At 53.8% G+C, this 14798-nt stretch overlaps 4 protein-coding genes across 4 annotated transcripts; 2 read left to right on the forward strand and 2 right to left on the reverse strand.

Annotated features, from left to right (window-relative positions):
- Positions 1–265: 265 nt before the first annotated feature.
- On the forward strand, positions 266–2027 carry EsH8_X_000433 (uncharacterized protein; the record flags this gene model as incomplete). The annotated part of the gene is made up of 3 exons (XM_083274521.1): positions 266–298; positions 359–1407; positions 2015–2027. The coding sequence occupies 3 exons, from the start codon at positions 266–268 to the stop codon at positions 2025–2027; spliced, it is 1095 nt and encodes a 364-aa protein (XP_083119913.1).
- A 2509-nt stretch (positions 2028–4536) lies between these two features.
- On the forward strand, positions 4537–5719 carry EsH8_X_000434 (uncharacterized protein; the record flags this gene model as incomplete). Its single annotated transcript, XM_083274522.1, has 2 exons — positions 4537–4863; positions 4913–5719. 2 exons carry the CDS (start codon positions 4537–4539, stop codon positions 5717–5719), a joined length of 1134 nt encoding a protein of 377 aa, XP_083119914.1.
- Positions 5720–6374: 655 nt separating this feature from the next.
- On the reverse strand, positions 6375–11225 carry EsH8_X_000435 (uncharacterized protein; the record flags this gene model as incomplete). The annotated part of the gene is made up of 2 exons (XM_083274523.1): positions 6375–11080; positions 11144–11225. 2 exons carry the CDS (start codon positions 11223–11225, stop codon positions 6375–6377), a joined length of 4788 nt encoding a protein of 1595 aa, XP_083119915.1.
- Positions 11226–12581: 1356 nt separating this feature from the next.
- EsH8_X_000436 (flavin-containing monooxygenase) lies at positions 12582–14679 on the reverse strand (the record flags this gene model as incomplete). Its single annotated transcript, XM_083274524.1, has 5 exons — positions 12582–13067; positions 13255–13992; positions 14052–14192; positions 14259–14491; positions 14547–14679. 5 exons carry the CDS (start codon positions 14677–14679, stop codon positions 12582–12584), a joined length of 1731 nt encoding a protein of 576 aa, XP_083119916.1.
- Positions 14680–14798: the final 119 nt, after the last annotated feature.

Raw genomic sequence — 14798 nt, forward strand, 5'->3', positions numbered from 1 at the left:
CTTGTTTGGGGAGCAGGAGGAGGGGTGTGAGGTAATGGGGGCCGTGAACCGTTTTTGTGGGATCAGATTTAACTGTTAAGCCGCCTGTACCTTACTTCCCTCGTTCCCTTCTGGATGGCCTTTTTCCACTTCTGGTCTCTAGACAAAACAATATAGAAAACATCGTGATCAACATCTATTCCCCTCCCTTCCCCCCAAATCTTGAGAGAGTTCCATAACACCCTGGAACTCTAACACATACCACCCACAACCCACAACCACCTTTATGGACGACACAATGGCCAGGAACAAGAACAAGGTAAGCTGTCCGGCTGGGAGCAGCCATATCGTTGCGATTGGGTGTTGACGTCCGTTGTAGAAGGGCCAAGGAGCAGCTGGCAACAAGCCCGGCGACAACAGCAAGCCTGGGGAGCAGCAGAAGCCCGAGGACCAAAAGCCCGAGGAGCAGAGGCCCGAGGGCACGTCGCCCGTCGGCGAGTTCGGCAACCCCGCCGATGACGCGGGCCCCGCTGGTGGCAGCGACAGCAACACCGACGAGAAGAAGGCGGAGGAGAACCCCACGGGCGAGGAGAAGCCCGAAGACGCCAAGCCCCAAGATTTCGGCAAGCCTGAAGAACAGTCCCAAGAGACGCCCGTAGACCAACAGCAAGAACAACAACCACAAGAGGACGACAAAAAGCCTGGCGACGACCTCAAGTCCTCGGAAGAGCAGCCCGAACAGAAGCTGCAAGACGAGCAGGACAAGCCAGAGGACAAGCAGGAGAAGTCAGAAGATAAACAGGAGAAGCCAGAGGCAGCGGAGAAGTCCCAAGAAGAACAGAAGAAGCCCGGTCAAGAGCCCGACAAGAAGTCGGCGAACCAGGCCGCGGTCCAGGACGAGGCGGAGCCCGAGTCCATCGATAACGACAAGAAGCCCCAGGACCAGGCAAAGGGCGAAGAGCCCGCCAAGGTCCGGTCGCGGGACTCTGGCCGCACCGAGCAAGAGGCCGACGCCCAGGAGCCCACGGAACTCCAGGACGATGAGGAGGGCGAGTTCGACGACGACTACGACGAGGAGGGCGAGGACGGCGAGGTCTACGACGACGACTACTACAGCGGCGACAGCCAAGACGAGGACTACGACGAAGACTACGACTCCGAGGACGACGAGGAGGCCGATGGTAACTACACCATGGCCGGCCAGCAGAACAAGGCCAATGGCCAAACACCGCGGAGCCAGCAGCAGCAGCAGCAGATGCAAATGCAACAACAACAACAGATGCAGATGCAACAGCAGCAACAGCAGATGCAGCAGGGCGGCGGCGACGCGGGTGGAAAGAACCCGCTGAAGCTGAGGCTCGACCTCAACCTGGACATTGAGATTACTTTGAAGGCGAAGATCCACGGTGATCTGACGCTGGCTTTGCTGTAAGTTTATCACCGTTCCCTGATCCTGACTTCTGTTCCCCATTTGCGCCCGCTTTTGGGGTCATTTCTTTTCCTGTTGTTTTCTTGCTCTCCCTCTTGATTCGTACGGACATGCCGCCGGGCAGTACCACGATTCAGATAATCTACCTTTGCTGCCCGGTGCGCTTCAACCTTCTCTCGGAAGTCATGCCACGCGACGCGATCCCCGAGATTCTTGCCGGACCCGTTTATCGGTACCGTCGGGAGGGTTCGCGGCGAGTCAGCGAAGGACGCGCAATTCATTCTCCGTATTTCTGAGCTGGCACTGTGGAGACGGCTTAAAACGGAGACGTGGATCCTTTCCCTCAGATTTCATTCAGACTGGCGCATCCCGGCCACGCGAAAGTTCGCGGCCGGCAACCGTTTCGTGCGCCGCAGCCGGACCCGAGCGAGCGGTTTGGCAAGCCAATTGTGCAACGGTTCCCGCTGTCTCAATTGTTTTGTCAGTGTGACGTCAACTTTCAAGGGCCGCCATTGCTCTGGGCATTTTCCTTTGTGTCGCGTCTGGGTTCGGAAAATACTCGAGTTCTCTTGTTCGTAAGGCTAACTGCATAGCGACATGGATTAGTGAGGGGCTTTGAACGCACCTGTTGCCTGCCTTTTTCGTCAAGGTTTTTTTCCCTCCCCGCGGTTTTCCCAGCATCACATCATCGTCTCTCATCAATCATGATCGAAATGTTTCAACATACCAAATTACGGCATAACGGCGAAAACGGTTGCGTGCAAAGCGCAGCGGGATTGTTACGAGTTTCCTTTGTCTACCCAAAGAAAGTTGGGCACGGTTTTAACGAGTTCGCTTTCTCCCTCAAAGACGGTGTTTTTCGGATGGGGAATTTTGTGGTGTTGTGTCTGTGTCCCACAGCGAATCGAACTTGTCAGACTTAGCGGCGGATCTGCCCAGTGTAATTTTAGGCGCTAAATGAATACTCGAGATTTTCAACGAACCCACTGTGCGAATTGTCCGTTGCAGGCTCCATCGTGATGAGTTAGGCGAGGATTCGTCCAAGGCAGAGTGCCAGAGTGGTTAATGGGTGTGACTCGAATTCGACCGCAATCACATGGCTTCGGCCGCATGAGTTCAAATCTCATCTCTGTCGAAATACCTTTTTTGGGCTTCGCATGTCCTCGGCTGCAACCTGTCGCCAACACTTGCCGGCCGGGTCATGCGAAGCAGGGACAATATCTAATGGTTACGGCGAGTTGCCGTTTGTGCCGGTCGACAAATATTGCTGAGCAAACTGTCCGTTTTGGATGCTGCTCACATTTTTCCCGCCGACGACGGGGTGGACGTCAAGTCCCTGTCGCGGTCCCATCATCATGACCACAGGGACAGGTATCCGCACCTAGCCATTCGCAGTACCCGATCCGTGTGAGTCGGCCGAGTTCAGCATCACAATGCAGTAAGAGTGAAGTGTCAATGCGATCGAGGCCAATGATGAAACATTTCAGCCTCATGAGGTGCCACCCCGGGCGGCACGGTTGCAGGGATTAAAACCTGTTTTGTGAAGTTCCTCGCGATGTTGACAGCGGGTGATCGCAGGCCTCAGGGGAACCGAGTGTGCTCTGTGAACGGGCCAGAAAAAGACAACAGTTGACCCACAGTGATCTAGACCAGAAGCAGATTTTCTGCTCCATATTTTTGAGTCGTGTCCCGTACCGCTTTTCGCCGCCGCCGCGTAGTACCCGCGATCGATCATATTTGGTCATGTTATCGAGCCAAGCCCAACCACGGATGAAGCGTCCAGGCCGTCGCCGTCAGGTGGGCGCAACCTAAAGTCAACTTTGTTCGGACGACGTCTGACGGTGACCAGCGCGCCGAAACGACGGGATCGTGTAACAGACGAGCCAGTTTATGTAGTTCCGTCTCACAGAGGAATCACCAGCACCAAACGATTGCGGAGGTAAGACGACAGACAGCCCAGGCCGGATCGAGGTCATATGAGATGCTATGACCCAATGGTTTCCGAAAAGGACAATGAGCGACGGTCTAGGCATGGCGCTGAGCTCCGGTGACAGGGGCCGCGTGTCAGGACCGACAGAGATTGGACGGAACAAGAGCGCCGACAGGAAGTGCCTTTGGATGGTTGCTATCCGGGGATTGCAAGTGGCCAACTAAGTATGGTATGGCCCATACGACGTCAAGAGCGGGGAAATTTGTGGCGCCGACGCTAGGGATGGAGCCACATTTGGCGAAACGGCGGGTGATCAGTGTCAAAACGGTGGGATGGCTCCGTTTTCGAGGCATCTGTTCGTTCCGCCCATGATAAAGGTCGGGATAATGCCGTTATTGCAACCACGAGCCAGAAGTGGAACCCCGCTGTACAAGTCCGATGGCTGGTGACGAAAGAAGTGGAGTGGGTAGCTGCTTCTGGTTTTGCAATTTGCGACTTCATCGAAGTTCGCACTGCTCGCCGTCGTTGGCGCTCACACGTGACAGTGTCGTCGGGCGTGTTCAGGGGGATGGTGGCATCGAGGTGGTTTTTTGCGCCGCATTGGAAGCATTGGGGTGTGCAAAGGCTTGTCGGTAGGGCTACATCTCCGGGGACGGGAGCTGCGATTCCCGTGGAGCATAGAGTTTGCACCAAGGCGGTGATACGACGTTGGATCAAGGGGAATGGTCTAGATTGGGGGCCGTTCAGATGCCCAGGAGTGCGACGTGGAGCGGCACGTGCAGCCCAAGGAGGGAAGACAACGGGTGAGGTGTCGGGTCGGATAATCTATTCCTGCGGAGCTGATGACTAATGGCTTCTGATAAGGTGATAAGAACGAATGTGGCTTCAAGTGTGGCAGGAGCGGGGTTGTGGCTGGCTCTTATCTCGGCTTCGTGTGGGGGAACGAGTGCATGAAGCATGATGGAGCTCTAATCCAAGCACACTGGACAAACAAACAAACAGCCCGTCACGTTGCATCGGCCGACTCATGGTGTGATAACCGCCGTCAACAAACAAAACCACGCGTTTAGCTACAACAACGATATTAGCCGACACCCACTTACCCAAACAAAAGGCTGAACCTTCGTATCGCCCTTCAGAAACCACCAAAGCCTCACCGACATCGTCGACATCGTCACCATCATCTCCTTCAACCACAATGCCCGACCTCAACTCCGTTCCCGCCTCGCCACATCCTCCCACCGCCCCTCGGCGCTCCTCTTCGCACCACATGCCGCCTCCTCCACTCCCGGCGCAAGCTTCCGACTCTTCCTCCCTCAACATCCTCCCGTCGAACCAGAATACCGTCAACAACCCGCACCCCGCCAACCCCTCCCTTCCGTCGCCGCCAATGGCGCCAGCAGCCGCAGCGCAGCCCCCGACCGCTCCCGAGCCTTCCGTGTCCGGTCCGGGACCCATTCGACACCCGCGACCCATCACCGCCTCTGATCTTCATATGCAGCTTGAGAAAGAACAAGAAGCAGTGGTAAGTGCTGCGACGCGCCTTCAAGATACCGAGTGTTAACCAGACACAGGTGAACCGCCTCACACGTGAACTCCAGCTCTTGCGCACCGCACAGAACGCATCGGTTGTGTCCAACGCTTCCTCGACATCCGCGTCCAACACGGCCGAAGCCCCCGACACCCACCTTCTATCCGGCGCCGCCTTCTCCACCCCCGCCGTCCCGTCAAACAGCTCTCGCCGTCACCACCGCACTGCTTCCAATGCCAGCACGCGAAGCCAGACTGCCGTTGCCGGTTCGGCCACCCCTTCTACCGCATCCGTCCCCATGTCCCGCCCTGCGAACCCGGTTCGGCAAGACAGCGTAGCCTCGCGACACAGCCTGTCCTCGTCGCCCGCGCAGTCGCAGCACCACCTGGATCCGAGTAGCAGCGGGTTGACATACTTCCAACAGCAGCGCCTGCCCCACCAACAGACGGGAACAACGGCCGCCACGCCCGGGAGTGAATCGCAGCTCTCTCCCGGCCTGATGCCGGCGACGTCGAGGTACGAGGAAACGGCGCTGCATCGCCAGGAGTTGGAGAACGCCAAGAAGGAGAACGAGGCCCTGAAGCGGAAGATACGTGAGCTAGAGAAGCTGGTTAGAGAAAACAGTGTTGGGCGCGGGAGGAGCGAGAGCACCGGCAGTGCCACGACGGGCCCTGCGAGCGTGGGTGTTGTCACTGGGGGAGCGGGTATCGCCGGTCCCAGGGAGCGGCCTGGAGGCGAGAGAGAACGGTCTTTGACAGGTATGAGCGTCGCCAGCAGCGTGGCTGTTGGTGTTCCCGAGGAGGAGGTACAGGTCGGGGAGAGCGCGGCGAGTGTGGGATTGAACCCCTGAGCACATCCCGCGAGGAAACTGTTCTACTCTGGCGTCATTACTAGCGATGGGATTACAGCGAATGGATTACGGCTTATGACTGAAAAGCAACGGCGTTAGGGGACCTGATCCATGGGAGGGCTTCCTTCAATCCCGGACTGGAACGAGCCTGGGTTATGACTTTCTTAGTTAGCAATGGAAACATGCATTCATCATAAGTTCAACGTCTGATGTAGAATCTTAAATGTTTAGGCCGGGGCTCTTGTGCGTCTTCATCATATCAGGCAGACATCTTTTACGTTCATTCATTGTCTTGGCCGTCCTTCATGCTAATGTTGCCGTCATGCCAATGTTGCCGTCATACCTATTGCCAATCGAACGTGACCTCCTCTTACATATATTCATGGTCGACTAAACCGTGCATCAAAGGTGACGAAAGCACAACTGGCCAAGGACAATATACAAATACTCCCATCACCTGCCCATTTGGATTTCTACACTTTAGGGTGTGGCTCTAGCAGTGTCACATAGCACACGAGTTTCGTTTCTTGGAATACAGTTTCATTCCTATGAGGTATCTCTCTCCCTAGGTATTGGAGATAATCAACGCCTGAATGGCACGGAAGCTACGGAAACCCATTTTCTTTCCATGAATCGTTTCGGGCCGCGAATCGGTTTACCATCCACCGCATTGGCACTCCTTGCCACACCAGAATTCGGAGCAGCCAAAGAGGCACTTGGGCAGCTCTCCGCGTGGGCAGCAGTGGTTGCAGTCCTCGCCGCCCTGGCATCCCAGGATCTTGAACTTGTCCATGCACTCCTTGCAGACGCAGCGTCCGTCGTCGCACCGGAGGTTCTTGTCCGCGGCGCAGGTAGTGATGCTCGCGGCGCAGTCGGCGTGAACACGGCAGACGACATCTTGATCGAGGGCTTTGTCGCACTGGCAGGCGCCGGATCTGCAGAGGCCGCGCTTGCCGGCATCGCAGGACAGGCCGTCGCAGTGGCCGTCGACGGTGCAGAAGTCGCCGGCGCTGGCGGGCTCGGAGTCGCAGAGGCAGATGGGCGTGGCGCCTATGAAGTTGACGAGGGGGCGGCAGTTCGGGCGACGGGTTGCCTCGCAGGAGATGGCCCGGCACTCGGACGACTTGGTGCAAGGGTCAAGCAGCTTGGGCTTGTCGATGCAGTGGCAGCCGAGCTTGTCGCCGCCTTCTGGGATCCGGCAGTCTGGGAGTTTGCTGTCCTCGCATTTGAGGGTTGCGCAGTCCTGGAATGTGGTGCAAGCGGCCCCGGGAGGCTTCTCGGGCTCCCAGGGCGGGAGAGTAATGTTGAAGGGAAGTGAGATGCTTGACAAGGTGCTCATGGACGTAACTGACGAGGTGATCATGGTTGTGATCAACGACGTGCTCATAGATGTGGTCGACGGGATGCTCATGGACGTGGCCGACGAGATGCTCATGAACGTAATTGACGAGTTGCTCATGAATATGGTCGACGCGGTGCTCATGAACGTGGTTGATGAGGTGTTTGTGAACGTGATCAGCGACGTGATGGAAGCGTTCCACCCAGCGGCCGAGGTGGTTCCCAGCGAGACGGTAGATGTCAGTATCTCTGAGATGTTTGCAACAGCAGTGGGGGTAGCGAACACTGGGCCGCTCGCGATCTCGGTGTTGTTCGGATTCTGCATGACTGCGCATTGGCAAAAGCCGTGGTAGCAGACATTCAGTCGATTGTCGGGGCACGTGAGCAGTCCGCACTCGTTGTTGCTGGCGCAAGCCTGTGTCGGCTTCGGCAGAGCAGTTGTGATGCTCGTGGCAGAGGCCGACTCTGCCGAACTGACTGCCAGCTCACAGGCCTGGTCATCTGCCTGTCGATGTTGCAACTGAAGCTCGTTATCCGGGAGCACGACCTTCCTGCCTGACCCACACCACGACTTCTCAAAGAGAATCTCCTTCTCAAAGCGGACGCGAAGCTTCTTCTCCTTGTGGTTGTTCACGAAATGTTCGGGATGATACTGCCAGCTGAGACTACCCATACCGGGCTGCATCCCTTCGGCGGTGGTCAATTCGCGGCGAGGGGCATAGGCCGAGACCAGGATGTTCTCCTCGGGAACGCCCCAGGCGACGAACTTGTCGAAAACCCTCTTGATTTCCCAGTGGTATTTAATGCGAGGCACGTGAAGGTTCTTATAGGAGCGTGTGATGATGCCGACCCAGACCCATTCCTGCTCCGCTGTGTTGAAGGCACCGTTCTCCCTGAAGTGTTCCTCGAGACCGGGATTTCGACCAGGGATCTCTTCCTCGTGGTTCGGCTTGAAGGTGCCGAGCATGTTGCCATCCGAGAGGAAGTCCAGGAAACCCTCCTTGAAGTACTCCTCGGTCTCCCTGGGGAATACCTCGCTCAAAAACTCGAATACCGAGGGGTCGGGATTTTCCTCGCCTCGGGTATGGGTCGGGACCTCCCAGATGTGGCTGGTCCAGACGCCCTGCGGCGATGCGACGATGACCATGGTGCACCCCCAGACCGGACCAGAGCCGCCGAAACGAGGGCGATTTGTTATAGAACCATCCAGGTCTTGGTTGTACAATGTCATGACGCTGGTAGACCATTGTCCATCCGTGCCTGGTTTGCCGCCGTAGCCCGGACCGCGCTCTTGGACGATATACTGCATGCGGATGTACCACCAAAGTTCACCTCCAGCGGAGTCTTGCGGGTCAACCATGTTAGCCGTTGAGAGTTCTCTCTCCGCCTCCAATGGCTCTGTCGAGGGGGCCTGTCGCACTTGAAGCCCGTTGGCCTGCGGTTTCGGAGCCGGTTTCTTCAAGAAGTCGGCACAAGTAGAACCCGGACAACCGACGCCACAGTAAAGGAACTTTCCACATGTCTCTTCGTCTTGTCGCGGCGTGAGGTTGGAGTCTTTCGGTTTCGGTCGGAGCTCAAAGTCGGATCGGTCGGCCTGAGCTTGGGGGACATGCCCGTCTCCGCACCATGCGTCACGGTGCACAACTTCCTTCTCGTAGCGTATCACAAGCTCTCTCTGGCCGCTGGGGCCCTTGGGAGTGTACAGCCAGCTAAAGAGGCCATCCCATGGGTTGGACAGGCGCAACTGGGGCGGAGGAGTGGCTCTGCCGTTGTCGTACCGGTAGTCGTCGCTCAGGACCTCACGGGGCCTGTAGCCGTAAATGGTGATGTACTTATTCTCGATCTTGAGCTTGTTGGTGAGGATATCGATCATCTTGCGGTTTTCCGTGCTGTAAAACATAGTTCCGGTGGCATGGATGGGGACGAAGATGATGGCCCTGAAGAACTGGAAATCCTTGGGATGTAGTGGTCCCTCCTCCGCCACCAGGGGCATCAGAGCAGGGAACTGATCTTGCCAGGAGAACTTTTGAGAGCCATGCTGGAGAAAGTCATCGATGTTCTGGTTGAAGTAGTGCTCTTCTGTGAATCCCTTGTCGTACTCGAACAGTTCCTTGTCTTCTTCCGGGATGGCGAAGCTGGGGATCTCCCACAGATGACTTGCGTATATTCCCTTGGGGGAGAATGCAACGACCATCGAGCATCCCCAAACAGGCCCGGCACCGGCACCGTGAGCATAGTTGTCAAACTCGGTCCAGGAAGACGTTGAGTCCATGTGAAGTGTGCTGGTATCATGGTATCCCGGACCGTAGTACTTGGCGAGGCGGCGCATCTTCTCCCACCATTCCCACTCGCCCTCGTGCCATGTCTCCGGCTCGGTGATTGTGTCTTGGAGGATGACTTCGTCATGCCAGGACTGTCGAGCTTCAAGGCCGCCGCTGGGAGTCTCGTGCTTGCAAGCGGGACAGGACTTGGGCTTGCAACCTGCGGTGCGCTGGGGCTTCTTTGTCGTATACGTCGTCGTCGTTGTCGTCTCTATGCTGGTGCAGAGCTGCGTAGTGCGGCAGGTGGCGGAGGCGCAGCTGGTTGTGTAACTGCTTGTTCCGAGGCTTGAGATCTGGGAGACGACGCAGGGCTGGGTGCAGTGAGGGGCGAGCGTGTAAGTGACAGTGCATGAGGACGTGGAACTGGATTTTGAAGCCGAAGTCGATTTCGACTTGGTAGCTCGAGATTTATGGGGTTTGTCGGGTTCCGCCTTGCCTGGGGGGTTGATGCCAATGCCGCTGGTCATACCCCATCCGAAGATGTCTCGGAGAAGTCTGCTGAATAGGTTATCGAAGTTGATATCGATTCTGAAGCCATTGATTCTGAAGCCATCGATTCTGAAGCCATCGAGATCAGAGTCCTCGTGGTGGTCGTCGTCGTCTCCGTCCCCACCATCATCACCACCACCACCACCACTACCGTCGTCACCTCCATCATCACCGCCGCCGTCATCACCACCAGCCTTTGTGGTGGTGTGAGCTTGAGCGGTTGACTTTTTTGACTTTTTTGATCTGACTGTGTCGTCTGCCAAGGATGTGATTTTGTCGCTCGTCAATGCTGTGTCTGTGTCGTCCGTCAAGGATGTTACTGTGTCACTCGTCAAGGATGTTACTGTGTCACTCGTCAAGGATATGACTGTGTCGTCTGTCAAGGATGTTACTGTGTCGTCCGTTAAGGACGAGGACGGCATAGTGAAACCATGCTCAGGAGACGGAGGGTCTTCCGGCTTCTCAGGCCAGGGGTATCCGAGAGGGTTCGGAATTGGGGCGGCCAAGCAGACCTCGTCAGGGACGAGGCACGACGGGTTGCAGAGGTCGAGAGAGATGCATCTCCATGCAGGGAAGCGTGTTTGAATAGGTTGGCCATCGATAGTTGTAGTGGCAGGTATGTCGATGGAGAGCCAAGTCACGCTGGTTGTCTTGTAAGTCCCATCAGTCTCAGCTGAGGTTGCTGTGATCGGTTTGACGGTGATTGTTCCACCAGGAGGCACAACGACAACAGCAGAAGATAGCGTTGGCGCCGAACTGGCTGTTGAGACCTGGACAACTGTTTCTTGGGTGCTGCTGGCGAAGATGGGCGCGTTGGTTTGGACCGGCAAAACACTTGATGCGGCTGGGGTGGCAGGAGGGCCCTTAGTGGCCACCGAAGTGAGTGTCGAAGGTCGTGAAATAATCGAAGAGGACGAGACTAAAGATTCGGAGTAGACCGACGACTGTGGGACGCTGAAAGGAACAGACGTGTCAGCACCATGGCTAATATCCTGGCTTCCGACCGAAGACACAGATTTCGAGGCTGGAACAGGCTCAGAGGAGGTGATAGTGTCATAGATTGTGAAGACGGTGGTGAATGTAGTAGGGACAAGGGTAGTTTTGCCGCAAGCACAAGGACAGACAGAAGCCGTTCCATTGCTGAGGATGTTCATGGCGGTGTTGGCGTTATCGCAGCTACATTCAAGAACAACCGACGAGAAGGTTGATTGTTCTTTGAGATTGAAGTATTAGCCCGTGATTAATCGACTGCATCCATCGAAAGAAATAAACTTACGCGCGAAGATCTGCGCAATGAGCTGAAATAGGAGCAAGGCCCAGAGGACCCCTTGCGCCTGACCGCGCCAGATGGTAGCCATCCTCACTGTTGACGCGTGTGAGGAGATGGACGCCACGAGTAACAGGAATGACCAAGATTGGGCAACGGGATGATATTTGATGACGAAAGGAGTTTTAATGACAGAGAACTTGCGTTGTGGTGCCTTGTTGCTTTGGCTGTGGTGGTGAGAGAGAAGGGGAAAAAGAAGTGAGTTGGTATTTTAAAATTCAAGAGTGGTAAAGGAATTTTGAGCCGAGACGGAAGGAGCAATCGCGGTGAATACTACAAACTTCCTATTTCCTTTTTAACAAATCCGCAAAGCGATCTGTAGTAAGAAGAAACGCGTGACACGACCTCAAATTTCTTTCACCTGTATGAGTGATATGAATCAAACCTGAAGGGCATTCAATAAGGAACTTCTATAGAAAAGATTTGGCAAAAAGAGGAAGGCAACTTTAAATTCTACATTACTACACTACGTAACATAATAACACTCAGTGACTTTTGCAGTAGCTAATATACTGACATGTATTCGAGCAGGCTGGATTGCGAATGCCAAAAACCACTCTAGCCAACTCTGCCCATACCTTTCTTGTATCTCTTCTGCAGAGAAACGATTATTATTTTAATCTAGAGGTACCAGTCGAGGAAGGAGTGATGGAATTTAGGTAAATTCAGATCTCTACCCTGGCACTCCGATTGGAAATATCATGACCACTTGCAGTGCAGCTGGGAGCAGTGCGCGGCATAGCTAAAATCAACACGAACCAAGCAAAATTATTGTATTCTTAGAGGAGGATAACATTAGGTGCTCTGTCCGAGTAAGCAGCAGTACAACATGAGTTAATGGCTGTTATACCTTGCTCTCGCACCATTGTGCACCTCACCTTTTCTATTAGTCTCGATAGCTCATGGATGGAAGTGGCATTGATTTTGCATCTGTTATAAATAAGATCCTTTCCAGGAGAGCAAAGAAAGTCTATTCTGACTTGTTAAAATATCTAAAAACATGAGAACCTCATTAATGTAGCCCCCAAACACATGCTTCTAGTTATTGCATCTCTTTACGGCGGTGAAGTTTGGGCACAGCCAAGAAATTTAGATCTGACTTGTGATTCGGGCCTTTTTAAGAACATCTTTTGACCCAAACTTCTCCTCAAAGGCCTCAAACGACTTGACTGGCGTTTCAAATCTTGTATTCATGTGTGTATTTTTGCCATGCCTTTATCGACACTGACACCACGTGCCGCTTGGATTATCAAATTGGATGATGCGCATTTAATGTCACCTCAAAACTCTTGAACAATCAGTCAACCGGCTTTATTAGAGGATACACTCAGTTTCCGATACATTCATGACTGGAGTAAAAGAATGGCATGAATCCAGTATGCCCATTTCAGATTTTACTCTTATCTTGATTGTTCCTCACAACATCGAACCCTGCCAACTCGTCCAATTTCTCCCGGATTTCTTTAGCATACTGCGGAATACCCCCCGCAAAGTTGACTTGCTCAAAGGCCTTGCCGGGCATCGAACCGCCCATGTAAGTTGACCGTGTTGTTGGGAACAAAGAAGCGTCACTAAGAGCGTTGATCCTCTCTTTCCAGGCCTTGGTAGCTTCCGCGGTAGGGTTGATGTATTTGATGCTCCCTCTTTCAATCCTGCGGATGCAGTCTGCGATCCATCGACCTTGGACTTCAACGGTTGAAGGACCGTTACTGAGAAGCGTCGGTCCGTGCGGGCCGTACATGTGAAACATGTTGGGGTACCCACCGACAGTGGTGCCAAGGTAGGTATTTGCCGCAGCCTTCCATTCATCCTCCAGGTAGGTGTTGTTGATGCTCTTCAATCCCATGTTGGTCATACCTCCAGTAGTGATGTCCTATGGGTTCCGAGTAAGTAATCAAGTATGCATATGTAGCATGGCCTTGGAAAGTAAAGCGCTTGCTACAATCGAATGGCTGCCCTCTTTCTAAGAACGTGTCTGAACAAGGTCAAATAATTCAATGATTCTTAGAGACCGTGGAAGACATTGGGGCTGAGGTAAAACAGGAGGGCGGTTGACTTACAAATCCAGTAGCAATAGCGATTACGTCAAATTCGTAATGAGTTCCATCCTCCAACTTGATGCCTGTCTCGGTGAAACTGGAAATACCGTTCTTGCTAATGTCAACCACATCCACATTAGGCTTGTTGAACTGTTCATAGTAGTTCTGCTCCAAGCAAGGCCTCTTAACACCGAAGAAGTGAGGTATTTTGTCAACCGTCGGAGCCAAAACCTCCCTCTTTCTGGCGTCCCCAATCCGGGTGCGAACATTGCGAGACCAAAAGCTGTAAGCTTCCTTGTTCGCATCGGCGTTGTACAACATGTCTTTGTAATTGCCAAGCCAATAACGGAAGCCGCCATAGTCCCAAAGTGATCTGTAAAACGCCTCGCGCTCCTCCGGTGTGTCGTCGAATGTGTTGCGCTCCACCATTCCGTAGAAGAAACCCCCGAAGCATTTCTCGCGGAGTTGGAACAGGCGCGGATACCATGGTTTATTGATGTTTTGCTCCTGTGGTGTAAGAGGTCGCTTGCCCATGGGCACGGCCAAATTCGGGGTTCTCTGGAAAACCTTCAAGTCTCCACTCTCACCGATGGATTGACCCCATTCCTGTGAGATCTGGACACCGGATGCCCCGGTACCAATGACGGCGCATCGTTTGCCGCGGACATTGACGTCTTCTTCAGGCCAGAATGAAGAGTGATGGACGACCCCCTTGAATTTTTCAACACCTGGCCAATTCGGGATGTAGCGTTTGGATGCCTGTAGCTTAGATCAGCAACCTAAAATGAGATAAATGATAAGGAGTTTTCATAACATACAAAGCCAGCAGCAACGACAAAGTACTTGCTCTTTGCCAGACGGCCATCAGCCGTCTTGATGTGCCATTTGCCTTCAGCGGTATCAAATTGAGCCCCAACCACGACCGTCTCAAACGAACAGTCTTTCGATATGTTCATGACCTGTGAATTTCAATGGTTTAGCATATTCCAAGGAGCTATTTGCGTTGAGAGGAGTTTATGATTTACCTTGTCAACGTGATCAAAGTACGCTCGGAGCTCCTGGAAGTTGGGGTAGTTGGTGGACCAGGTCCAATCTTTGAAAACTTCGGGCCATGAGAACTCATATTCTGGAACTTCAGAGTCAACACGCGCGCCGGGGTATCGATTCCATCTCCAAGTGCCCCCAAGAGAAGTTCCAGCTTCGTAGATGACGGCCCGTAAACCCATCTCTCGGAGGGTCTTAAGCATAAAAACCCCGCCTTGATTCATGTCAGCCTATGAACAAGTATTTGGCTGTTCAAGTGTGTTTCTCACCGAACCCGCCACCGACGATGAGAACATCTACATTAAGGTTATCTGCGTAAGGCCCGGTGGTCTTACGGCGGGAGGAGTAGTCCGTCAAATCAGTCGCAAACTTCTTCTGTTGGGCGAGTGTAGTTTCGGCCATAACTGCGGTGCTTTAAACAAGGTTGCTTGGGTGATATGTGGTGTTTGATAAAAGTAAAGAAGCATGCAAGGAATTTTAATATCTTCAGATGAGGTTCTTAAACGAGGTTGTTAACCTTC

This window comes from Colletotrichum jinshuiense, chromosome 10, assembly GCF_051148585.1.
Source record: "Colletotrichum jinshuiense chromosome 10, complete sequence".
Lineage (NCBI taxonomy): Eukaryota > Fungi > Ascomycota > Sordariomycetes > Glomerellales > Glomerellaceae > Colletotrichum > Colletotrichum jinshuiense.